This window comes from Mirounga angustirostris, unplaced genomic scaffold (genome assembly GCF_029215605.1).
Source record: "Mirounga angustirostris isolate CCGP_5_RB_7025 unplaced genomic scaffold, mMirAng1.0.hap1 SCAF_5, whole genome shotgun sequence".
Lineage (NCBI taxonomy): Eukaryota > Metazoa > Chordata > Mammalia > Carnivora > Phocidae > Mirounga > Mirounga angustirostris.
The window spans coordinates 139,823,213-139,848,229 of NW_026991713.1; the positions used below are offsets into that span (position 1 = coordinate 139,823,213).

The 25,017-nt window shown below is 53.2% G+C and overlaps 2 protein-coding genes and 1 long non-coding RNA gene across 12 annotated transcripts in view; 2 read left to right on the forward strand and 1 right to left on the reverse strand.

Moving 5' to 3' along the window:
- The first annotated feature begins 959 nt into the window (after window positions 1–959).
- DECR2 (2,4-dienoyl-CoA reductase 2) lies at window positions 960–16,486 on the forward strand. 6 transcript variants are annotated; one of them, XM_045874570.3, is made up of 9 exons: window positions 960–1,220; window positions 5,703–5,771; window positions 7,081–7,132; window positions 7,676–7,811; window positions 9,056–9,180; window positions 9,252–9,345; window positions 9,552–9,656; window positions 10,310–10,527; window positions 11,383–16,486. In XM_045874570.3, the coding sequence occupies exons 1-8, from the start codon at window positions 1,141–1,143 to the stop codon at window positions 10,525–10,527; spliced, it is 879 nt and encodes a 292-aa protein (XP_045730526.1). In that variant the 5' UTR covers window positions 960–1,140; the 3' UTR covers window positions 11,383–16,486. The 6 variants fall into 6 exon arrangements, with proteins under 6 accessions (XP_045730526.1, XP_045730527.1, XP_064448299.1 ...); XM_045874571.3 differs by having other exon boundaries at window positions 11,485–16,486; XM_045874572.3 differs by lacking the exon at window positions 960–1,220 and adding an exon at window positions 1,297–1,346.
- Window positions 16,487–19,329: 2,843 nt separating this feature from the next.
- On the reverse strand, window positions 19,330–22,493 carry LOC135364518 (uncharacterized). The gene is made up of 3 exons (XR_010411771.1): window positions 22,282–22,493; window positions 21,793–21,886; window positions 19,330–20,488 (listed from the first exon to the last, which is right to left on the reverse strand). It is a non-coding gene; the product is annotated as an uncharacterized LOC135364518 (long non-coding RNA).
- Window positions 22,494–22,705: 212 nt separating this feature from the next.
- Window positions 22,706–25,017, forward strand: part of RAB11FIP3 (RAB11 family interacting protein 3) — an 85,388-nt gene continuing 83,076 nt past the window's right edge. Inside the window, exon 1 of one of the 5 annotated variants that reach the window (XR_010411770.1) lies at window positions 22,706–23,617. Coding sequence is in view for 4 of the 5 variants with exons in the window: in XM_054507402.2 (XP_054363377.1) it covers window positions 22,967–23,617 (651 nt within the window). In the remaining variant the exon portion in view is untranslated. The remainder of the gene's footprint in view (window positions 23,618–25,017) is intronic. The other 4 variants (XM_054507402.2, XM_045874574.3, XM_064592226.1 and 1 more) reach the window with 4 other exon arrangements.

Consider the following 25,017-nt stretch of genomic DNA (forward strand, 5'->3'; position numbering starts at 1 on the left):
CTCACCCCAGTCCTCAGATGTGTCCCTGGTCACTTGTCACGGGTACTGTACATTGCATATCATGACACCTGCTGCAGCCGCCTTGGTCCTCACTTACTCTACTTTTTGACATCTTTAAGATTGTTTATTTATTTATTTGACGGAGAGATAGTGAGAGCAGGAACACAAGCAGGTGGAGTGGGAGAGGGAGAAGCAGGCTTCCTGCTGAGCAGTGAGCCCGATGCAGGGCTCCATCCCAGGACCGTGGGATCATGACCTGAGCCGAAGGCAGACGCTTAACAACTGAGCCACCCAGGTGCCACCTTTTTGACATCTTTATAAATGATGCCCTGATCCTGGATTCACAGCACCTGTTGCTACATGTGCCTCCACGTGATGGCACCGATGAAGTGCCCTGACTTTCTTAATCGGTCATCAAACAGGTCATTTTAGGAATTGGCACTGGGGTTGGCCGCGTGAGGGGAAAGCTTTTCTTAGGGAACCACCTCTCCCGCCTCAAGAGCCTGCGCGCGCCGCGACCGAACTCCAGTCCCAGGAGGCGGCGCGGCAGCGGTGAACAGAAAATCCTAGGAGGAGCTAGGGCCGCTATGGGCGTGGCTAGCAGGCGGTGGGCCGCTGTGGGAGGAGCGTCACTGGAGGAACTGGAGGGGGCTGTGGGCGGGGCGTCCAGGGAAGAACTAGAGGCAGCTGTGGGCGGGGTTCGTGGGGCGGTCGGGTGCCGTGGGCGGGGCGTCCTGGGAGGGACCAAGAGGAAGCTGTGGGCGGGGCTAGCGGGGCGTCCTGGGCGGAACAGGAGACCGCTATGGGCAGGGCGTGATGGGAGGAACAGGAGGCGGGTGTGGGCGGGGCTAGCGGGGTGACCTGGGAGGAACCAGGAGACCTCTGTGGGCGGGGCGTGCTGGGAGGAACCAGGAGACCGCTGTGGGCGGGGCTGGCGGGGCGTCCTGGGCGGAAGAGGAGGTGGCTGTGGGCGGGGCTAGTGGGGCGCTCGGACGCCGGGGATCTGCCGGCTGGATCTCGGTCCTCGCCAGTTGTAGGGCGCTGACGGCTTGAGAGCGCGGCTGGTCTCGGAGGCCCCGCTGCTGCCGGATCCGGGCAGGTTCCTACTGTCCTCGCCGCCCCCGGCCCGCACCGAGAGCCATGGCCCAGCCGCCGCCCGACGTCAGTGAGGACGAGTGTCTCCCTGAGTACCGCCATCTCTTCTGCCCCGACCTGCTCTGGTGAGGGCCGAGTTGGGGGCTCCCGAGGCGGGGGCTGCTGCCTCTGCAGAAGTGGCTCGGGAACTGCGGTTTTACTGGGATGTGTGCGGACCCCGTGCCTGGCGGCCGGACCGTCTAGATATCTAGGTAGTTCCTGGGGACGCAAGCGCTCTGGTATTTTAACCTTTGCACTGTTGGGAGCACGTTTTGTCTTGGTCAGTGGGGGCGGGTGTTCCCAGGGGTAGTCCTGGGAGGGTGGGAGTGAGGGGCAGGTGGAGGAAGGCTTGTATGTTTTGAGAACCTTTCTCACCTAATTGATAACCTCATTATTGTTTCCAAGTAGGCTCCATGCCCAACGTGGGGCTTGAACTCATGACCCTGAGATCCAAAGTCTCAGGATCTATTGACTTAGCCACTCAGGCGCCCCTTAACTGATAACTTTCTGAATAGAGCTTTTTAGGTTGAAATAATTTTTCATGAAGACCCAGAAAGCCTAGGAATGCAGGCTTTAAAACGCAGCGTTTCATTTTCTTACAAAAGTCATCATGTTTTCTTGTCAACAATTCAGATCTGATAGAAGTGCCCAGTGAACGGGGTCAAAGTCTTCAGAGAACCACTGGCTTCCCCCCACCCCTAAGTCAACAGGGATCTCTCCCTCTCCTTTTCTTTAAATTTCAAGACTTTTATTCTGACTGTTCCTTTTTAAGTATTTTAAAATAAAATTTATCTTTTTAAAATTTAAATTCAATTAAAAAATAGTGTGTTAATAGTTTCAGAGGTAGAGGTCACTGAGTCATCAGTTCATATTAACACCCAGGGCTCCTTACATCATGTGCCCTCCCCAATGTCTGTCACCCAGTTACCCCATCCCTCCACTCCCCTTCCCTCCAGCAACCCTCAGCTTGTTTCCTAGAGTTAAGAGTCTCTCATGGGTTGTCTCCCTCTCTGATTTTGTCTTGTTTTATTTTTCCTTCCCTTCCCCTATGATCTGTTTTGTTTTTAAATTCCACCTATCAGATCATATGGTAATTGTCTTTCTCTGATTGGCTTATTATGCTTAGCATAATGCCCTCTAGTTCCATCCATGTCGTTGCAAATGGCAAGATTTCATTTTTTTTACATTATTAAATATATATATATACATTTTAAGATTTATTTATTTTTATTTATTTTTAAAGATTTTATTTATTTGACAGGGGAGAGACACAGCGAGAGAGGGAACACAAGCAGGGGGAGTGGGAAAGGGAGAAGCAGGCTGCCCGCGGAGCAGGGATCCCAATGTGGGGCTCGATCCCACGACCCTGGGATCATGACCTGAGCCAAAGGCAGATGCTTAACAACTGAGCCACCCAGGCACCCCTATTTTATTTTTTTTAAATATTTTATTTATTTATTTGACAGAGAGAGACACAGTGAGAGAGGGAACACAAGCAGGGGGAGTGGGAGAGGGAGAAGCAGGCCTCCCGCCGAGCAGTGAGCCCAATGTGGGGCTTGATCCCATGACCCTGGGATCATGACCTGAGCCGAAGGCAGACGCTTAACGACTGAGCCACCCAGGCGCCCCAAGATTTATTTATTTTAGAGAGAGAAAGAGAGAAAGACATGCACGCCTGTGTGCATACATGAGCAGGGAGGCAGGCAGAAGGAGAGGGAGAGAATCTCAAGCAGACTCCCCGCTGACAACCCTGAGATCATGACCTGAGCCAAAATCAAGAGTCAGATGCTTAACTGACTGAGCTACCCAGGCACCCCATATATTTAAAACCACTGGGCTCTTTCCATAGTTTGGCTATTGTGGACATTGCTGCTATGAACATTGGGGTGCATGTGCACCTTTGGATCACTACTTTTTTTTTTTTTTTTGAAGATTTTCTTTATTTGACAGAGAGACAGAGAGGGAATACAAGCAGGGCGAGTGGGAGAGGGAGAAGCAGGCTCCCCACTGAGCAAGGAGTTCAACACAGGGCTCGATGCCAGGGCCCTGGGATCATGACCTGAGCCGAAGGCAGATGCTTAACCGACTGAACCACCCAGGCGCCCCTCGTGAGAAATGCTTGTATTGCTATTTAATTCCCTCTTAGGACGCCTTTTCTGCATCCCAAAGGTTTTGAACAGTTGTGTTTTATTTTCACTTGTTTCTATGATTTTTTCAAATTCTTCCTTAATTTCCTGGTTGACCCATTCATTCTTTAGTAGGGTGCTCTTTAACCTCCATGTATTTGAGTTCTTTCCATATTTTCTCTTGTAATTGAGTTCAAGTTTCAAAGCATTGTGGTCTGAAAATATGTGGGGAATGATCCCAGTCTTTTGGTACCCATTGAGGCCTGATTTGTGACCCAGTATGTGACCTGTTCTGTAGACTGTTCCATGTGCACTCAAGAAGAATGTCGATTCAAAGCCTTTATTTCCTTGTTGCTCTTTTGCTTAGATGATCTGTCCATTACAGTGAGTGGAGTGTTAAAGTCCCTTACTATTATTATTTATTTATTTATTTTTTTAGATTTTATTTATTTGTGAGAGAGAATGAGAGACAGAGAGCATGAGAGGGAAGAGGGTCAGAAGGAGAAGCAGACTCCCTGCTGAGCAGGGAGCCCAATGTGGGACTCGATCCCGGGACTCTAGGATCACGACCTGAGCCGAAGGCAGTCGCTTAACCAACTGAGCCACCCAGGCGCCCCTAGTCCCCTACTATTATTGTATTAGTACCAGTGTGTTTCTTTAATGTCGTTACTAATTGGCTTATATAATTGGCTGTTTCTATGTTAGGGGCATAAATATTTACAATTGTTTCTCGTTGGATAGACCTTTTAATTATGATACAGTGTCCTTCCTCATCTCCTTAAAGTCTTTGACTTAAAATCTAATTTGTCTGATATAAGGATTGCTATTCCAGCTTTCTTTCTTTTTTTTTTAAGATTTTCTTTATTTGTCAGAGAGAGAGAGCATGTGCTCTCTCGAGAGCAAGCAGCAGACAGAGGGAGAAGCAGGCTCCCCACCAAGCAAGGAGCCAGATGCGGGGCTCGATCCCAGGATCATGACCTGCGCCAAAGGCAGACACTTAACCATCTGAGCCGCCCAGGCATCCCAACCCCAGCTTTCTTTTATGTCCATTAGCATGATAGTTCTCCACCCCCTCACTTTCAATCTGGAGATGACTTGGGTTTAAAATGAGTCTCTTGTAAGCAGCATATCCATGGGTCTTGTTTTTTTATCCAGTCTGGTCCCCCGTGTTTTTTGGTTGGGGCATTTAGCCCATTTATATTCAGGGTAACTATTGAAGGATATTAATTTAGTGCCATTGTGTTACCTGTAAAGTCACTGTTCTGTAGATTGTCTCTGTTCCTTTCTGGTCTGTGTTGATTTTGGGCTCTCCCTTCGCTTAAAGGATCCCCTTTAATATTTCTTGCAGGGCTGGTTTAGTGATCACAAATTCTTTTAGTTTCTGTTTGTTTTGGAAGCTTTTTATCGCTCCTTCTATTTTGAATGACATCCTTGCTGGATCAAGTGTTCTTGGCTACGTATTTTTCTCATTTAGCGCCCTGAATATATCATGCCAGTCCTTTCTGGCCTGCCAGGTCTCTGTGGATAGGTCTGCTGCCAATCTAATGTTTCTACCCTTATAGGTTATGGATCTCTTGTCCCAAGCTGCTTCCAGGATTTTCTCTTTGTCTCTGAGATTTGCAAGCTTCACTATTATATGTCGGGGTGTTGACCTGTTTTTATTGATTTTGAGGAGGGTTCTCTGTGCCTTCTGGACTTGATCCTTCCCCAGATTAGGGAAGTTCTCAGCTATTATTTGCTCCCATATACCTTCTGCCCCTCTCTCTTTCTTCTTCTTCTGGGATCCCCATTATTCTAAGATTGTTTCACTTTATGGTATCCCTTATCTCTCAGATTCTCCCCTCGTGATCCAGTAGTTGTTTATCTCTTTCTCAGTTTCTTTATTCCCCATCATTTTGTCTTGTCACTAATTCTGTCTTTTGCCTCATCTATCCTAGCAGTTAGAGCCTCCATTTTTGGTTGCATCTCGTTAATAGCCTTTTTTGATTTTGACTTGTTTGGATTTTAGCTCTTTTATTTCTCCAGAAAGGGATTCTCTAGTGTCTTCTATGCTTTTTTCAAGCCTAGGTAGTATCTTTATAATTGTCATTCTGAACTCTCGTTCTGACATCTTACTTATGTCCATATTGATTAGATCCCTGGCAGTGAGCACTGCCTCTTGTTCTCTTTTTTGAGGTGAGTTTTTCCATCTTGTCTTTCTGTCCAGAGAAGAATAGATGAAAGAGAGAACAAAATACTAAAATGGCAACAACGACCCCAGAGAACTATGCACTAAATAAATCAGAAGAGACCCAAAACTGAGAAAAAAAAAAAAAGAATGAGAGAGAGAATATCATCAGACAGGTGAACAGAACAGAGCAATACACTGGACCCTGTGTGTATTTTGGTCTATTTGTTAGAAACTAGGGACCTATCTCTTTAAAGTGCCTCCTGTTTTCTTAGGGACAAAGTGGCCTTCATCCCAGGTGGCGGCTCTGGGATTGGGTTCCGGATTGCTGAGATTTTTATGCGGTGAGCACTGCCCTGGGTACTCTGTGCACTCCCACCCCCTGAAACTCGCCCCACCTTGCATGGACCCTGTTGGATCCCTGGGCAAGAGGCTGGTGGGTGGTAGGAACTCCTCTAGGCAACAGGCCACCGGAGAGCATCTGAAAGGCATCATATGCTTTCCTGGAGGAGGCAGGACTCTAGGTCTCCTCCTAGAGATTAGTTGAGACTGTGGCTCTGGCCTCAGCACCCCCGTTTGTACAAAGAGGAAGGGTTCAACAGGTTGAGGTAACTCTACTGCCAAGCTCCCTAGGGTCTTGCCAAGCCAGGGTCAGGGTGAGCCAAGTTGACCCCAGCAGTGTGCAGAGCACAGTGTCTCTTGAGACACAAGATCTGTGACCTTATGTCCAGGTCAACTGCTTGTGACCCCCACTGAGGAAAGGGCCAGAGTTAGGCTGGGGTTGGGGGAAAGAGGAAGCCTGTTGATATCCTATCGAACCCTTCCCAGTTTTCTCCAGGCCCCCACTTTTCTTTTCTTTTTTTTTTTTTAAGATTTTATTTTATTTATTTATTTGAGAGAGCACAAGAGGAGGTAGGGTCAGAAGGAGAAGCAGACTCCCTGCCTAGCCAGGAGCCCGATGCAGGACTTGATCCCGGGACTCTGGGATCATGACCTGAGCCAAAGGCAGTCGCTTAACCGACTGAGCCACCCAGGTGCCCTGGGCCCCCACTTTTCATACCAGAGAGGTAGGTCTCACTAGATGAGATTTGGGGATTCATCCATTCCAGGTGAATTCATTTTCCAAGCTGGTGGCTGTGTGCATGTTGCTTCTCTGAGCATGGCCAGCTGTGCTGAGGGTCATTTTGAGGATTAGGTGGGACCTTCTTAGCAGGTGGTAGATACTGTTGTTACTGTGAGGCCGAGTTTGTGAGGCAGGGCAGGCACCCTGGCCGCAGAATGGGCCCTCCCTGTTCTTCACTCCAACCTCATAGGGAGAGGCCAGGGGGACCCAGCAGGCCCCATGCAGATGCCTGGGCTGTGCGTCTGAGGCTCCAGCTGCTTCAGTGCTGTGCACATGGTGTTTGGGGCGGGGCCCACAGCTCTAGTGGCTGGGATACCCTGTGCCAGAGAGACCCAGACAGGACACCCCCGGGTGAGCACCAACAGTGCCACTCTGCTTTGCTCAGGCTCCTGTGTTCTTTGCAAGCTGTGCCTTTGGACACAGCCTAAGAGACCCTTGGGGGAAAGGAGCTGTGCCTAGAGCGGGCAGGAGGCCACCTGGGGGTGCCCCTGGCACCATGCCACCCTCACACCTGCACTCTGGCTTTGCAGGCACGGCTGCCACACAGTCATCGCCAGCAGAAGCCTTCTTAGAGTGTCAAAGGTGAGGGGGTCTTTCCTGTGTCCACCCCATCCATGGGTGGCTCTGGGGGGTCCTGAGGCTCGGAAGATGGTGACACCAAAACCTGCCCCTCTCCCAAATGTGGAGCTTCAGTGCAAGTGGCCTCCCAAGGATATCCCAGGCTTCTTCCAAAGTCTCATTATTGTGAGGAGGCTCTCACGTTGGGTGGGACTATGGCCCCAAGAGAGATCCCGGCTCATAAGGATTTTGAGGGTGGTTTGCATGTCCCGTCCACCTGGGAGGAGACTCTCACCACTGCCCCCAGCTGGTCTCTGGGCAGGGACTGGAAGTCAGCTGGAGCTGCCGTTGACCCATGGCCAGGGACCATGGCCTGGAGGGTAATGTGGAAGGAGGATCGGGGGGCGAGGGGAAGAGAGTGTCACCTAGGGCTGCGGCACAGCATGGAGTGGCCACTTACCAGCTGTGCCTTCCAGAGTGGGGTCCAGCGTCACCTGGACACATCACCCTCGTCAGGTCCGGAAGCCACAGGGCTGCTGGCCACCTCTCTTCCTGTCTGGCTTCCAGGCTGCGGGAAAGCTGACTGCCGCCACTGGCCGGCGGTGCCTCCCTTTATCTCTGGATGTTCGGGCTCTCCCAGCCGTCGCAGCTGCCGTGGACCAGGCGCTGAAGGAGTTTGGGAAAATCGACATTCTTGTTAACTGTGAGTGGCTGATGAGTGAGGCCCAGGGGCTTCTGATGGGTCGGCCTCAGAACTCCCGTCCTGGGCCCCAGGCTCCATCTGGGTCAGTGCAGTCATGGCTCAAGTGGACATCCTGGAACTCCGCCTACTCAGAGTCAGGGTACTCTGATGTCCCAAAATTCTCCCCTTAAAAGAAAAAAAAGGAATAGACTTAATTTTTTTAGTAGAGTTTTAGATTTACAGAGTAATTGAGCCGCTAGTACCTAGAATTCCGTGTATCCACACACACAGTGCCCCCTGGTGTGGACAGCTTGTATTTGTAGGAGTTGATGAACCAGTATGGTCCATGCTGTTAACCTCAGTCTGCGGTGTACATCAGGTTCACTCTTTGCTGAAATTTCCTTTTAAAAACAGAGGCTGTATTGATTTCCTGCAGCTAACAAGGTACCACGAGCTGAGTAGCTTAAAACAATAGAAATATGTTCTCTCATACTTGTGGAGGTCACAAATCCCAAACCACGGTGGGGTCACCCTCCCACGGGTCCAAGGGAGGATCTGTTCCAGGCCTTTCTCTCAGCTTCTGGTGTTGCTGGCAATCCTTGGTGCTCCTTGGCTTGGGGCGGGATCACTCCAGTCTCTGCATGGCCTCCCCCATGTGTCTCTGTGTCTTTTCTCCTTTTCTTAGGAGGACACCAGTCCTTGGATTTAGGCCCCCCTAATCCCGGGGAACCTCATCTTAATTCAATTGCATTGCAAAGATCCTATTTCCAAATAAGGTCACATTCACAGGTACCAGGGATTAGGACTTTAGCATGTCTTTATAAATTATTATTATTATTTGAAGATTTTATTTATTTGAGAGAGAGAGAGCATGAGCAGGGGGAGGAGCTGAGGGATAGGGAGAAGCAGACTCTTCACCTCTATTATTATTATTATTATTTTAGATGTGGGGAGGGGAGAGAGTCTTAGGCAGGCTCCATGCTCAGTGCAGAGCCCGACCCAGGGCTCAATCTCACAACCTTGAGACCATGATCTGACCTGAAATTAAGAGTCAGATGTTTAACAGACTGAGCCACCCAGGCGCCCCTTCAGCATATGTTTTTGAGGGACATAATTCAACCCATGATATCCATCCTGCCCTATCATTCAAGCATTTACCCAAGTGCTTGGGCCCCTTCCCTGTCCAGCCTGGACCACCCTGAGGGTCCATGTGTCCTAAGTGCCTGGGGCTCCAGCACCAGCCATTGTCTTCTTGCACACTGCAGGTGCAGCTGGAAACTTCCTGTGCCCTGCCAGCACATTGTCCTTCAATGCCTTTAAGACCGTGATGGACATCGACACCTTGGGCACCTTCAACACATCTCGTGTGCTTTATGAAAAGTTCTTCAGGGTGAGTGTTCTTTCTACCTGGGAGACGTCTCCTCTGGCCACCCACTCACTACACTCCCCCGTGTGTTACAGGACCATGGAGGGGTGATCGTGAACATCACCGCGACCCTGGGTACCCGGGGGCAGGTGCTTCAAGTGCATGCAGGCTCTGCCAAAGCAGCTGTGGGTATGGGCACCCCCTCTGGTCTGCCTGCCTGGGCTCCCTTTAGGTCCCTCTCCTGCCTGTCCGTGGAAGCCAGCAGTGTCCCGGTGAAGTTAAGCCCAGTGGTGGGCAGTGGAGAGGCCTGGCCCTGAGCCCCGACTCACACCCGAGCCACCCCAGAAAGCAGAGTAGCCCTGCACCCCCCTCATGCCTGCCTGCCTTCTCTGCAGATGCAATGACACGGCACTTGGCTGTGGAGTGGGGTCCCCAGAACATCCGTGTCAACAGCCTCGCGCCTGGCCCCATCAGTGGCACAGAGGGGTTCCGGCGGCTGGGTAAGCCTCTTGGGGAACCCCGTGCCCCACAGTGCCTCCATGGGACCCTCTCCCACCTGGCTGGGACAGGCCGAGGAGAAGGACCACTTCCTCATGGCTCCCAGGGCTGGCAAAGAGGCTGTCTCCAAGCCAAGTCTTGGCCATTCTTGGGGAGCGCACCTGTGATAGACTAATGGTTGGCCAGACGTGGACAGCAGCTCCTTGGAGGTAGAGGCCGCAGAGCTGGCCCCCCAGTCACTGGGATGAGGAATGCTCATCTTGGGGAGCTCTGGGAGATTGCGGAAGGGGCTGACCCGGAGATGCACAAGGCCCGGCTGCCTGCTGATGTGGGCACTGACCTGCAGCTTTCTTCCTACCCTAGACTGGCCACTCAGGGGTGCTGCCCAGGGGATGTGCAGAGCTGCCGGCCTTGACACATGAGCCAGACACAAAGGGGGGCACCCATGAACGCCTCCACAACCTTGACGGGGTGCGTGCCAGAGCCCTGTGTTGGCTCTGCGGCCGTGGCCATACCTTGCTGTTCCTGCCTTGCTGGGATGTGCCAACAGTGCCCCCCAGTATTCCTGGATGTGGTTTAGGGAGAGCTGGGCAGAGGAGAGTGGAGGGCCCTCGTCCTAGGGCTCACGGGGCTGAGCCTCCTTCTGCCCTTCCAGGTGGCCCCCAGGCCAGTGCCGGCACTAAGACTCTGGCCATCCCCCTGCAGAGGCTGGGCAACAAGACAGAGGTCGCCCACAGCGCACTATACCTGGCCAGCCCTTTGGCATCCTACGTGACGGGTGCCGTGCTGGTGGTTGACGGTGGGGCATGGCTGACATTCCCCAATGACATCAGGTTGCTGGACAATTTCGCATCCTTCTCTGCGAAGCTCTAGGTGATGTGTCGCTCTCACCTTCTGGGGGTCACCTCTGTCCTTGGGCCCCTTCCTGAAACCCCCATCCAGGGGGCTGATGTTGACTGTTTTGGGCCCTGATGTGTCTCCCCTGAATCCCTTGGGTGTATTTTTAGACATGTTTTGGGCACTTTTGGGTTTTGACTACCCCAACATACCAAACCATATTAGGGCAGGGCTGAGGAGGAGTCTTCTTGAGCAGATGGGTGGTGCTGGGAGGGGGCCCAGCCCAATGTAGCTGCCCCGCAGACCTCAGGGCCTCCCTGTAAATCAGGACCCGCAGCAGCTGGGAACCCCTGTCTTTGGGAGCTCCACTGGGTGTCCTTTCTGGAGGCCTGAGGGCCTGCTGGGCCCATGGGGGTAGGGCGAGGGTGCCATTGCTCTCTGCCTTCCACTTTTCTCCCACTGATTCTGGTGCTGGGGCCAGCCTGTGAGGGCTGCACACCCTACTTCTCTGAGCAGCAGATTCCTCTGAAGAAGGCGGAGGAGGTGTTGGGCCTCTGAGCTCCTCTGACCCCCAGACCTCTTGGGTCCCCATTGCGGGCCAGTGGCAGAAACACTCTAGGGCCATGGCTGGCTCCCATCCTGTCTCTGAGGGGTGGGTGTGGTGGAGGGACACTCCAGGAGCTCACAGCATATGGTCACACCAGGAAGCCATGGTGGGAGCAGGTTTCCCTGGAGCAGGTGGGTTTGTTTGTGGACACAGGTGATGCCGAGAAGCCCCTCTTCTGAAGCCCTCTGTGGTTTGGTTGTAGGCTGACCTGTCTCAGTGCCCGTGGGATGTGGGCAGCTGCCTGCTGATGTGGGCACTGACCTGCAGCTTTCTTCCTACCCTAGACTGGCCACTCAGGGGTGCTGCCCAGGGGATGTGCAGGAGGCAGAAGCTGGTGCCCCTCGGCCTTCCCCTGTGACCTTGGCATCTGCCGGAATTTCTGACAGGCACAGGACGGCTAAAGCAAAGGAGCCATTCTGAAGGGAAGCTGGTCCACAGTCCCCCTGGGACTCCTCCTACAGTGCTCCTCCCACGACTGCCTCCCACCACAAACTGGACAGTCTCAGCAGCATCTAAACCAGAGACTGGCCCCTCCTCTGGGAACTGTGCTGTGTCCACATTCCCTCCCCATGGCCCCGTCTCCCGTGCTCAGGTGGGAGTGACCGGGCAGTGAGGCCATCTGCTCACCTGGTTGTCTGCCAGGGGGACTGTAACATTCTGGAGCTCCCTCAGGAGTTGACCTGGGGTCTGCGGCTGTCCCCCCTGTCTGCCCTGTCTTGTCCTGGCCTGGGAGGCCTTTGTTGTCCTCCTGCCTGTGTCCCCTGGGTGCCCTGAGGTGGCCCCACTGCCTGGCTGCAGAAACCGGGGCATCTCAGGCTCCCTGTCTTCCCTTCCTGGCTCTTCCACTTGGGGATCTTACTCCACAAGGGAAAGCCAGACCAGAGAGGCTAGAGAAGCAGGTTTGATCCCTCCCAGCCCAGGCCTGGGGTCCTGGATCTCCTCACCAGAGTGTTGGGCTGCAGATGGGATCCCCTGGCCGGGGGACATCCATCCCTCTCAGCCATTGGTGACATGGACCGGGTTGTCTTCCACCTGCCCTGGAGTCTGTCCTTTGCTGGGACATTCCCATGGACTTAGTCCTGCGTCATTCCAGGCCTGACTTTCTAGGCCCTCCACCTGGCACACAGCCCTCTCCTCCCTGTCTGTACCACCGGTTGGCATAAGCATAGGTCCTAGCATTTTGCCAATAAATGCATTTCCCTAAAAAATATTCTTTTTACTATGAGACAATTTACTGGACTTTGCAAAAGTTTGTAGAAGGAAAAGGAAGACACTTGAATCACCAGTGTGTTGCAGTCATTTCAAGGTGGGGATGTTTCCTTTCTGTCTTTTTTCTGCGAGGAGTTTAGAAACCTCTTCCCACCTGGTACTTGAGGCCCCCATCCTCGGCCAGGTGGAGCCCACCCTGAGGCAAGGGGAGGCCGTCTGCTTCCGTGGTGGGAGGGTCTGTGCTCAGACCAGCCAGGTCCCCGAGGGGGCTACGTTACCCACAAGGTTCCGGTCTGCTCCCAGGTTGCTGTGGTCGTGATTAGAGGATGGAGCTTGAGCCCCTGCCCCAGATGCCACGTTCACATGTCCCTTGTCCCAGTCCCTTCATTCTATGAAGAGACCCTCCCTGCCTTCGAGGGGGGGAACCAGGGCAGCCGAGAAGCCACCTGGCGGAGGGGGTCCCTGCACTTGCTATTTAAAGGTGCTTCATGGGGCACCTGCGTGGTTCAGTCAGTTGAGCGTCCAACTCTTGATCTCAGCTCGGGTCTTGATCTCAGGGTCGTGAGTTTAAGTCCCACATGGGGCTCCATGACGGGCGTGGAGCCTACTAAAAAAAAAAAATGATAATAAATAAAATAAAGTAAAGGTGCTTCTTGTCGTGGAGAGCAGCATGTGGTGGCATCAAGTCCAGCAGCAAGGAGACAGATGGGTCCTTCTCACGCTGCTGGGTGGGAGTAGTTACTGGGGAGGGTAGCCAGTGAGGGACAGGCTGTCCTCAGAGCCGCCAGTCTGGGCTGCCGCCTCTCCCTGAAGAAGGCCCTGGGGGCTGCCAGAGGTAGGGTGACAGCCAGGCTCTGCTGCTTTTGAAGCTTGGGTGGCACAGTTGAGGTAAAAACACTGCCCCAGGGGGTCTGGTTAAGAAAGGCTGCCTGCTGGGACTGCGCGGTGACTTCGTGCTGGGAGGACCGAGTCTGGAAAGCAGGTTGTAGGAGCGGGCCTTCGATTCCGGCCTCAGTCAGCTTCTCCAGAGAAACAACCAATAGGGTAGAGACAGATCTGAGGTTTGTTTTAGGGATTGGCTCACGGGACTGGAGTGCGTGACGTCCCACGATCTCCGTCTGCAAGCTGGAGACCCAGGAAAGCCAGTGGTGTCCGATGGTCTGAGAAACAGGTGCTCTGGCAAGAAAAGATGGACCTCCCCGCTCAAGCAGAGAGAGGGGGAGTCGTCCTTCCTCTGCCTTTGCATTCTCCTGGGGCCATCAGTGGATTGCATTGGTGATGCCGCCACGTTGCTGATGGCAGACAGTCTCGCCTCGGTCTACCAAATCACATGCCAGTCTCTTCCAGGAATACCCAGAAATAATGGCTTGAATGCGGTGGCCCGTTGGCTGCGACATAGGCCCTGTCTGTTCGGCTTTCTGCACCAGCCCAGGCTGTCCCTCAGGTCTAGGGTGGCTGCTGGGGGCTCCTCGGTCACAGGCACACGCACCCTGTGCCTGGAGGTGAGGCTGCTGGCGAGGGGACCGGCAGGGGTGCGGGTGGTCCTGGTGGCGGCCCTCTGGCCCCGTGGCGATCGGCAGAGACCTCGCTTCTCCCCTTTGGCACAGGCCATCTCTGAATTCCCTGAGGGAATGCCAGGTCCTCTGAAAGGGTGATTGTGTACATGTGAACCCTAGTCAGAGTTTCCTGAAACCTTCGCTGCCGAAGCCGGTCCGCAGGCCTGCCAACTCCGAGCTCCCCCTTCAACGGGTGACGGTGCTCTGCTTTGGTCCCTTCGAAGCCATGGAGAAACGTGAGCCAGAGCAGAGGGCTGCCAGCCTCTCCACCAGTGTCTCGGGCGGATACACTGTTGGAAAAGCACTTCAGGCCTCATCTGCTAAAAGACTAAATGAGCAACTCCCAGCTCCTTCTTCGCTCTGGTGTCGTGAGCCACATGGGTTATTCCCGAGACGTCAGCATGACGCGGTGCACAGCTGCGTGTTTGCCTTTGTATATACAGAAAGCAAAGGAAACCTTAAAATTGTCTGAAATAAGGAGTGCTAATTTGGGGGAGTTTCTCTCTGCTTACTCCTCCTGTTGTCATGGTAACTCGGTAAAATTCAACTGCACCTTGCATGTGTTAGCTTTGTCCTTTGTGGCACCTCGGAAAGGCCCGGAGGTCAGGCCCAAGCACTAATGCTGGTTTCCCAAATGCCAGACTTGTGCTGCGCCTGCTGTCCCCGTGTCCATCTCTGGTCACTCTGGGTCGTTCACCTTGTCCCCCCCACCCCCCATCTTCCTCTCCCCTTTCTTTCCTGCCCTGTGCACTGTGGCATCTGCCAGAGCTAGGCCACCCCAATGGGGCATAAAAGATTTAAGAGGCTGAGGGGAGACCTCGCTCACACACTATCCAGCACCAAGTGCACACCGAGCACCTGTTTTTGCCCAGCACCCTGGCTGAGGACTGACATGTGAGCACAACTGACTAACTTCCAGTCTTCTACCTCGGCATCTGTACGATGGGCTCTCTGAGTAAAGCAGGAAGAGTGAGAAGATGAATCCTGAGAATCTGCACAATTTGAGGCTCAGCAGGGATGGGACAGCTGGGTGGCTGAGTCGTTAAGCATCTGCGTTCGGCTTAGGTCATGACCCCAGGGTCCTGGGATCCAGTCCCACATCAGGCTCCCTGCTCAGCGGGGACTCTGTTTTTCTCCCTCTCCCTCTGCCGCTGCTCATGCTCTCTCTCTCTCATAAATACATAAAATCTTTTTTTTTTTTTTTAATTTATCTGAGAGAGAAAGAAAGAGCACGGGTAGGGGGAGCAGCAGAGGGAGAGGGAGAAGCAGACTCCCCGCCGAGCAGGGAACCCGATGCGGGGCTCGATCCCAGGACCCCGGGACCACGACCCGAGCCGAAGGCAGACACTTAACCGACTGAGCCACCCAGGCGCCCCTATAAATACATAAAATCTTAAAAAAAAAAAAAAATTGAGGCTCAGCAGATGTTCCTCTCTCCTCTGTCCTTCACATCATTTTGTCCTTACCCTATGGATTCGAGCAAGCCTGCCGCCCAGTGGTCAAGCCCCCACCCTGTGCTGCATGTCCAGCTGAGGGTTTTGCTCATTCCTGGCTCTGCACAGAGACCCAGTCATGCTGCACCTAGGCAGCAGTGTCCTCTTGAGCAGGGCAGATGGGCTCTCTGGGGTCAGGGTTTCCCAGGTGGGGCTATGGGCCCCCTCGGGATACTTAGCCCAGTTTGTGTTGGATGCATGCAGCAGGACTCTACTCTGACTGTTCAGACCCAAAGAGAGGGAACGTATGAGAATGCTCCTGGGCCCCTTCACTGGCTCCAAGGGTAGGGTGCACTGGAGCTTGGGGCCCCAGGGCTCTAAGGCCCAGGAGTGAGCATCCCTTCCTTCTCACACCTCTACCTGTCCCTGTGAACCTGCACCTTCCCCTCACTGCACCTCAGCTCTCTCTCTGACCAGGTCCCAGCCACTGTGTATACAAGCTGTAGCCCAACCCCTGCAGAGAAAGCCAGCGTTCTTTCTGTCAGACTCGCATCCAAAGTTCTGAGGAAAGGTACACATTCACTCCATTTGGATCCGGAGTCCAGCTCTTATTCAGTAAACCGTGGCCAAAGGTTGATCACATCATATGAACATGACAACTCCCATTACAGCCGTGGGCTTGGAGAGGGGCTGCTTCTAGAAAATGTGTGTTAGCAGACCATCCCATGTGGATCCTGACTTACACCAAACAAACTCACTAAAGTCCAATGTGTAGCCCACCATGCTGATAACGTGTGTGTGTGCACACGTACTCTTCCAGTGACAGGTGAGTCTTAGGTCCCCTCTCTGGTGACGCCCAAAGGTCAGTTGGAAGATGATAGAGGCTGCCTACTCCGGTCCTCTGTCTACGTTCTCCCCTCGTATCTTGGGACCAGGGCTCTGTCCAACTCAGCCCTTCTGTCCTGGGGACCGTGGTGGAGACGGAATCTTCCCCTGGACTTCCCTTTTCCTCGCTCCTTCTAACTTGGCGCTTTGGTGAAACAGCCCCACACCAACAGGGAATTGATGGATTTCATATTTATCCCTGGATTCTGGTGCAGGTCTCTGGGAGTGGACCCATATAACCTTGCCAACGGGTAGAGGATTCTAGAACTCTTCATTCATGTATTTTGATTATCTCTTGCATTATTTCTTCAGGTAACAAATGTAATCAGTATGGATTTCACTAACTGAACTCGCAGAGGATAACTTTACTGTCAAGTCTTGGAGTTTGAGGGGCACCTCGTCACATCTATATTTCAGAGCATCTCAAGGAAACAGTACCTGACAGGTGTCTTTTTTTTTTTTTTCAAGATTTTGTTTATTCATTTGAGAGAGAGAGCACAAGTGAGGGGAGGGGCAAAGGGAGAGGGACAAGCAGACTCCCCACTGAACGCGGAGCCCAACATACTGGGCTTGATCCCAGAACCCCGAGATCATGACTGGAGCGGAAACCAAGAGTCGGACACTGAACCAACTGAGCCCGGCAGGAGCCCCCTGACAGGTGTCTTGTGAAGGCTGAGAAGTGTCCATTGGAAATACACAGAATTATGTAATGAGCACTGGGTATTATATAAGACTGATGAATCACTGACCTCCACCTCTGAAACCAATAATACATTATATGTTAATTAATTGAATTTAAATAAAATAAAACAAGCAAAAAATACACAAAACTAACTCTGAACTCCTCCACCACCACATGTAATTTCGGCAATTTTTACACAATGGGAGAAGAATGATGGGAATTAGATGTTCACATCTTTGGAAAGTATGACCTGAGGCCAAAAAAAGGACGTTCTGAATCCCACACAAACCTCTCCCCGCTGGCTCCTCACGCCCATTCCCCGGCCAAGATCTTGGCCTTGGGGGAGAGGGCTACAAAGTGCTCTGGGCGGGGGCCCACTGGAAGGCCTGTCTGTCATCACAGGAAGATGGGGGCCGGTGCCAGGAACTTCAGAGTGAAATGTTTAGAGAAGAAAATCATCCAAACCTCAGCTGAGTCAGGAGGAATTACATTGTGCTTTACAAACTAATGTCCTATTTTTACTCTAAGAAATGTACTTTACTAAATTTGAAGGTGACAAAAAAAATCCTTCCCCACTGAATAAAATATCAGTAAACACGAGTGTGGCTCTGTGCTCTCAACTGCTGGAGGCTATTGGCGAGAATGTGATCTAGACTGAAAATTGGCTTCCCTCTAAGTTTACTTACTGAACACAAAATGTTAATCTAGTTTTCAAAATTGTAAATTAAAAATACGTGTCCTGGGGCGCCTGGGTGGCCCAGTCGTTTGAGCGTCCGACTCTTGATTCTGGCTTGGGTCACGATCTCAGGGTCGTGGGATCGAGCCCCGTGTTGGGCTCCGTGCTCAGCAGGGAGTCTGCTTGTCCCTCTCCCTCTGCCCCTCCCCCTGCTCATGCCCCACTCTCTCTCAAATAAATAAATCTTTAAAAAATTATTTGGCCCATAGTTTTGGTTTATAGCTTGATTGAGGTGTAATTGACATACACTGAATTGCACTCATGTGAAGTGTATAGTTTGAGGAGTTGTGACCTATGTCTAGAACCATGAAAATACCACCACAATCACCCTGCAAAAGTTCCCTCCCACCCTTTGTTAAACCCCTCACCTCTGCCTACCCCCTTGTCCCCAAGTGACCTAGCCACAATGACAGCTCAGGGCCTGGGAGGGCAGGGCAGGGTGAGACCAGCCGGGGGCCGGTGGGGGTGGGGGGTGGCCTATGTGGGAGAAGAGGCTCCAGGAGGAGGAGGGGTACCAACACCGGGTTGAGGGTGGGGACAGTAGGAAGAGGCACCGGGCCCTCTGCTGGGTTGGGACCCCTTTTTCTGGAGTGCCAAGTGTAAGCCGTTTGGTGGTCCTGCTCCTTCCTCACCCTGGCCCTTCTTCACCCAGAATAGAGCTCAGCCTCTCTCCTCTGTCCATTTCCAGGCCACCTTCACAGCCTTCCTGGGGAACCAGCTGCCCCACAGTGCCCTGCACAGGGCTCCCACTTGACCACTGGCTGGCTCCAGTCTGGACTTTGAGCTCTGGGGTGCAGGGCTGGCTCTGAGCACAGATGTATAGCCCAGCATGGCCCCTAGTGCTCACTATAGGGAAGGACCTGCCACAAACACTTCTGGAACCATCCCCATGGGAGGGGGATTTCTCCACTTCCCAGGAATCTGCTTCCCAATTCTCTGATCTGGGTTCTCATCATCATTCCACTTTTTAAAAAATAATTAATTAATTAGAGAGAGAGAGCACGTGCTTATGTACATGGACCTTCAGCTGTATTAGTAATGTGAATCCCCATACTCTGCTGGTATCAGACTTGATTTTTACTCTGATTGGTGTCAAATGGTATCTTTACTCATTCCCTTGATTACCATTGGGGTTGAGCATCTTTTCTTATGTGCATGTAGCCACTTGAGTTTTCTGTTCCAGAACTGCTTATTGTTATTTATCGCTCATTTTTCTACTGAGTTGCTGTTCTGGTTTTTGAGGAATACTTTGCATATTCTGGAAATGAATACTTTTGTCAGTTACATCTGTTCTAAATGTCTCTTTCAAGTTGCTATGGACTGAATTGTGCCCCCCCCCATTCATTATTTGAATCCCTAACCCCCAGGCAGGGAGAAGATATTTGCAATATTAAAAACTAATTTTAGGGATGCCTGGGTGGCTCAATTGGTAAAGTGTCTGCCTTCGGCTCAGGTCATGATCTCAGGGTCCTGGGATTGAGCCCCGCATCCGGCTCCCTGCTCAGTGGGGAGTCTGCTTCTCCCTCTCCCTCTGCCGCTCCCCCTGCTTGTGCTCTCTCTCTCTGTCAAATAAATAAATAAAACCTTAAAAAAAAAACCCTAATTTTATCTAAAGAAAAAGTCAGAGAATCCAATAGAAAAACAAGCAAGTGCTATGACTAGGCAGTTCACGGATTTAGGGTCCCAGTTGGTCAATAAATACGATAAGAAACACTCAACCACACTAATAGTTAAGTTCAAATAAGACAAGATGCCATTTTATTTATTTATTTGAGAGAGAGAGAGTGAGCACATGAGTGGGGCAGGGGTGCACAGGGAGAGGAGAGAGAAAATCCCAAGCAGACTCCCCGGTGAGTGTGGAGCCCAATATGAGACTTGATCCCAGGAACCTGAGATCATGATATGAGCCAAGATCGAGAGTTGGATGCTTAACTGACTGAGCCACCCAGGCCCCAAGATTAATTTTAAATTCATAGGACTAGCATGGATAGGGGAAATCATCTGTAATGTCTACTATAATTTTGGTATATTTCCTTCAGGTTTTTAAGAACATGCATTAAAAAAGTAGATTTGTGGGGTGCCTGGCTGGCTCAGTCAGAGGAGTATGTGACTCTTGATCTCATGGGCATGAGTTTGAGCCCCATGTTGGGTGTAGAGATTACTTAAAAATAAAATTTTTTTTTTTTTTTAGATTTGTGATCAAATTGAACCTTGCCTGTCACCCGCCCCCTCCTGCTGTCCATGGCCAGATCTCATCTAGGTGATGAAGGAGCCCTACCCCAGAAGAGACAAGCTTACCTTCCAAGTGAGATTTCTTTCTTTTTTTTTTTTTTAAAGATTTTTTTATTTATTCATTCGAGACACAGAAATAGAGAGAGAGAGAGAGAGAGAGAGAATATGAGCAGGGGGAGAAGCAGAGCCGGGGGTGGGGGGAAAGCAGGCCCCCTGCTGAGCAGGAAGCCCAATGTGGGGCTCCATCCCAAGACCCTGGGATCATGACCTAAGCTGAAGGCAGACGCTTAACCATCTGAGCCACCCAGGCGCCCCATCTTTTTTTTTTTTTTTAAGATTTTATTTATTTATTTGACAGAGAGAGACACAGCAAGAGAGGGAACACAAGCAGAGGGAGTGGGAGAGGGAGAAGCAGGCTTCCCGCAGAGCAGGGAGCCCAATGTGGGCCTGGATCCCAGGACCCTGGGATCATGACCTGAGCCGAAGGCAGATGACGCTTAACAACTGAGCCACCCAGGCACCCCGCAAGTGAGGTTTCTTAACCCCTTTCTCTCAGCTCCCCTGAGAGGTGCGACAGGGCTGTGCCAGGACTCTGCTGAATCATCTTGCTGGATTGATTGATTGATTGATTGCTGGTCTTCATCTTCCCATCTCTCCCTACAAAAAAAGGTCAACAAGGAAGAGAGGTCAAGGAAATCCACCTGCTTGGAGAGTTGCAAAGATAAGTGGTTATCCAAGTACTTTTCAAAAGGAGAGTCACGGAGGTGTTCATAGACATTCACCCAGACTCCAAATCCAACAGTTGTGAGCTGAACCCCACCCTCCCTTCCTCTTCTATGTAACGGTTACCAGGTTGAATTAAAATGTGTATAGTGGGGTGGCTGGGTGGCACAGTTGGCTAAGCATCTGACTCTTGGTTTCGGCTCCTTTGGTGATCTCAGGGTCATGGGATCGAGCGCACGTGTTGGGCTCCGCAGTCAGTGTGGAGTCTGCTTAAAGATTCTCTCCCTCTCCCTCTGCACCCCCCTTTCTCTCTCTAAAATAAATAAATAAATCTTCAAAACGTGTGCATAGGGTAGGTGTGGAGGAACACATGCAAGTACTGCTTCTACCCAGCTAATTCATTTCATCTGGAATGCTACACACCAAACATGTCCACAGGCCATAGAGGGGATGCTAGAAGACATTGGAATGACTGACCAGGAACTTATCAAGTTTTTTTTTTTTTTTAAGTTACATCTGCACACAACATGGGGCTCAAACTCATGGCCCCAAGATCAAGTGTCAGATGCTCTACTGACTGAGCCAGCCAGGCACCCATAGACTTGTCACTTTGAATGTTTCATGAACAGAGTGTGTTGCACCGCTCCAAGCAGGAAGGTGTATGCCTTCCATGCTGGGGTTCTGTTTGGGCATATCAGCCCACCAGAGAATGCAGAGTTTCCCGGTGTTCGCATAGCAGCCCCGGGACTCCTGTCGTCTTTACTTCGCCCACATTAACACTCCTATTTAGCAAGGTTGACACGTCACTATAACCACCTCTGAAAATTATGTCTGGCCAAATGCATCAGCTAGATTTCAGATTCTTGCCAAAACTGGAGATGGTGTTTTTTTTTTCTTTGAACATAGTATCTTCCTCATGAAAGCATACAGCTCCCACAAGGAATCGATAAATTTGGGGAGGAGAATCCCTTGCCTCTATGTTCCCATTGCCAACCTTACAAAATCTGGTCCTGCATGCCCTGGGATTTTGTCATAGGGGATGACTCAGTTAATTACCACTCTTTCTCACTGTACACTTGGAAACAGAGGTTCAGTTTCCTTTGGTTCTTGCCAAAGCTGCTTATGAAACATATCTGGTGCTGGTGCCCACGTCCTATAAAAATACCGGTTCATACTTTCCCCTGACACATTTCATTACGGGCTAAATTTAGCACCTCGCCTGGAGCGCAGCAGCTCACCTGCTCCTAACTAGCATGTCTCCACTTTCATGCCGGCTCAGGGTGCCCGCGTATCTGTCTGGCGCCCTTGTGTCCCCACTGATCATGGTGACATCTAGAGAAACATATCAGTTGTCAAAGACAGACACGGTGTTTGGGACTGGCGATTCACATTGGATCTTCTATGGAAAAAAGCCTTTGTCATAGGCTTAAAGAAGGGCTTCAACACGCGTTGCTTCGGTTACAGGTGAGAGGGACCGCATTCTCAGGGCCGTCCCACACTCGGGTCTGCCGCTGCCTCTGCCCACCTCTGTCCCAGCGCGGGGAAATCCCTGGACCTCCCTGCGCGGCTGGCGTCCCCCGGCCCCCACCCCCGGCTGTGCCTAGCGCCACGTGCACTTCTCCCCGTCCCAGGAGGATCGTGTTCCTCGCTTATCAGTTTGCGAGAGCGCTCCACGCAGGCAGGACCCAGCCCCCCTGCGACAGGTGCCTATTTCGGTGGTATCTCACTCGTGCCTCCGCGCTGCTTGTCCACTACCGTGCGGTGCTCGGGGCGGCCGTTCTTCGCGCCTCAGCGGTGATGAGACAGCGCCGCCTGCGGCCCTGAGTCCCGGTCCGGACCAGCCCCGCGGACCAGTGGGAGAAACCCCACGGCCCACGATGCCCTCAACCGCGGCCGCCCGCCTTTGACGCAGGCCGGCGAGGGGCGGGGCCGGGCGGCGCCGCGACGCGCTGACGTCAGGACCGACGAAAGGCGGGGCCCGAGCGGCGGCGGTGGCGGCGGCGGCGGCTGTGGCGGCGTTGTTCGCTCGGGTACCGCGGGCATCTCAGCCTCGTCTTCGGCGGCCTCCTCGGCGTCCTCCTCAGAGGCCTCCGCGGCGCCTGCCCCCTCGGCCGCCCGCCGCCGCCGCCGCCGCCGCCTCGGCGCCCTCCCGCGCCCGCCGCGCCGCCGCCATGGGCCCGCGCCCGCCGCGCCGCCGGGCCGAGGGCAGCTGAAGCTCCGCTCGAAGATGGGCGAGGGCAGAGCAGGGCCCGAGCGCCAGCCCGAGCAGCCCGGGCGCCCCGCGCGCGCCCGCCCGCGCCGCCGCGGGGATGCCCGCGCCCGCCGCCGCGCCCTGAGCGCCTTTGTCTGCCGCCCGCGCCGCCCGCCGCACCACTGGCCTCGCGGGCCTGCGCTGCGGCCGGGGGCGCGCCCATGAAGATGGAGCCGGGCCGGCCGGCCTCCCCGGCGGGCGGCCCGCGCCCCGACCCAGAGCCCGGCGGGCCCGACCGGCCGGGGGCCGCCCCAGCCCCGCGCCGGGCGCTCGGCCCACCGGAGTCCGCGGCCTGCGCCGATGCCGGGGCGGACCTGAGCGCCGGACGATCCCCGGGGCCGGACGGGCGCCCCGAGAGCGCCTGGGCGCTTGCCCCGGGCCCGGGCGTGTCTTACCTCCTACCGGACCAGGCCGCCTGCCGGGACCCCGACCCCGACCGGCAGCTGCCAGAACTCGGCCCGCTTCTTTCCTGGACTGAAGAGCCAGAGGATTACGGACCGCCGGTTTGCCCGGAGAGCGCCTCTCTCCGCGTGCAGGGTTTCAGGCACAGCCAGCACGTGAGGGGCGAGGTCGACTTCTTCCCTGGCTTCCCCTCGCCCGCGGTGGGCGAACTGACGCTGGACGTGGGTCCCGAGGACCCGGACCGGCCCTCGGACTTCAGCCAGACCTGCCCCCTAACGAGCGAGCCCGCAGCGTGTGCGGAGGACGGCCCCCGCCTTCGAGCCGTGTTCGACGCCCTGGGCGGCGATGGGGACGGCTTCGTTCGCATCGAGGATTTCGTCCAGTTCGCCACGGCCTACGGGGCAGAGCAGGTAACGGGGCGAGCGCTCCCGGGCCCTGCCGTCCGTCAGGTCGGGGAGTGCACGCTTTCTTCCCTTGTGTCCTCAGCTCGGGCTCAATCTCGCTGACGTTCCTTTCCCTCGTCGAGGGAGCTTCTATTCCCGAGACTTACTTTATCTCCTTGCCCCCCTGCCCCCAACCGCGTCCTCCGGAGCCACACAAGCTGGATTTTTCCCAAACGGGGATGAGCTCCTGGCGATACGCTCCTGGCGTGGGGACCTGCCCCCAGGCTGCTTGGTAAAAGGGCCCCCTGAATGAAGACGTGCCCAGCGACTCCCCCAGCTGAGGGCCCAGGGCTGCTTGGCTGAAGTCATTCGGTCCTTCCCACCGCAGAGGCCAGACTGCGCCTGGTCGCTGAACGTCATGCTAATCCACACACACCTATTTTGAGCACACTTTACTGTGTGTGGTTGGTATATGTCCTGCCTAGGTTCATCTTTTAATGTTTGGGAGACCGTGAACGCTGAAAGTTTTCGCTTCTAACCTTGTGTGCAGAAGGGAAGGGGAATGAGCCGGAGAGCAGGGTGAGGGTACAGACTGAAGCAGAGCTCCATCAGGGCCAGCTCCTCTCCTGTCCGAGAGTGAGGCGTGTAGACAGGTGATGAGAAGGCACAGTGCCGTGTGTCGGAGGTCGCACCCCACCCCCGGGAGAAGGGGGGCCTCAAGATTTGTCCTTGGCCTGTATTTCAGCACTTAGGCAAGTTTACCTGGAGAGAGACACCATCACGCTTTGTGTTCTGCTGATAACCCGGGAGACATCACAGGTTACTGGTGTTCACTTTTAAATATTTTACTGAAGAGTAGAAAGTCCCTAAAATGCTGATTTGCAAGTTTTTATATTTTATTGATTTCTCACCTTGCAGATATTTGTTAAGTGGGTGTTCAAGTGCCCAGTGTGTTTAAGCCTAGAGGTCTTGGGGCACCTTGGTGGCTCAGTTGTTAAGTGTCTGCCTTCGGCTCAGGTCATTTTCCCAGGGTCCTGAGATCGAGCCCCACATCGGGCTCCCTGCTCCGTGGGAAGCCTGCTTCTCCCTCTCCCACTCCCCCTTCCTTGTGTTCCCTCTCGCTGTCTCTCTCTCTCTCTCAAAAATTAAATAAAATCTTTAAAAAAAAAAAGCCTAGCGGTCTTTAAGAAAAGAGGTAAAATTGATCCCTTGCTATTTAGGGTGTCAGTTAAAACATGTGGAAACCTTTATAAGGGATCCATGTATCCCCCTGAGTATCCACAGTGCCCCTCTAGCTGTTAGTGTAAAGATCTGGGTCCTCCTGATCACGGCTCCTTGTGCTGAGTTGTCAGCCCGGGAAGATGTGCATGTCTCTGTGGGCATCCTGAATGTTGGGATCAGCGTACTGCTTGTATTTTAGCTCTGTG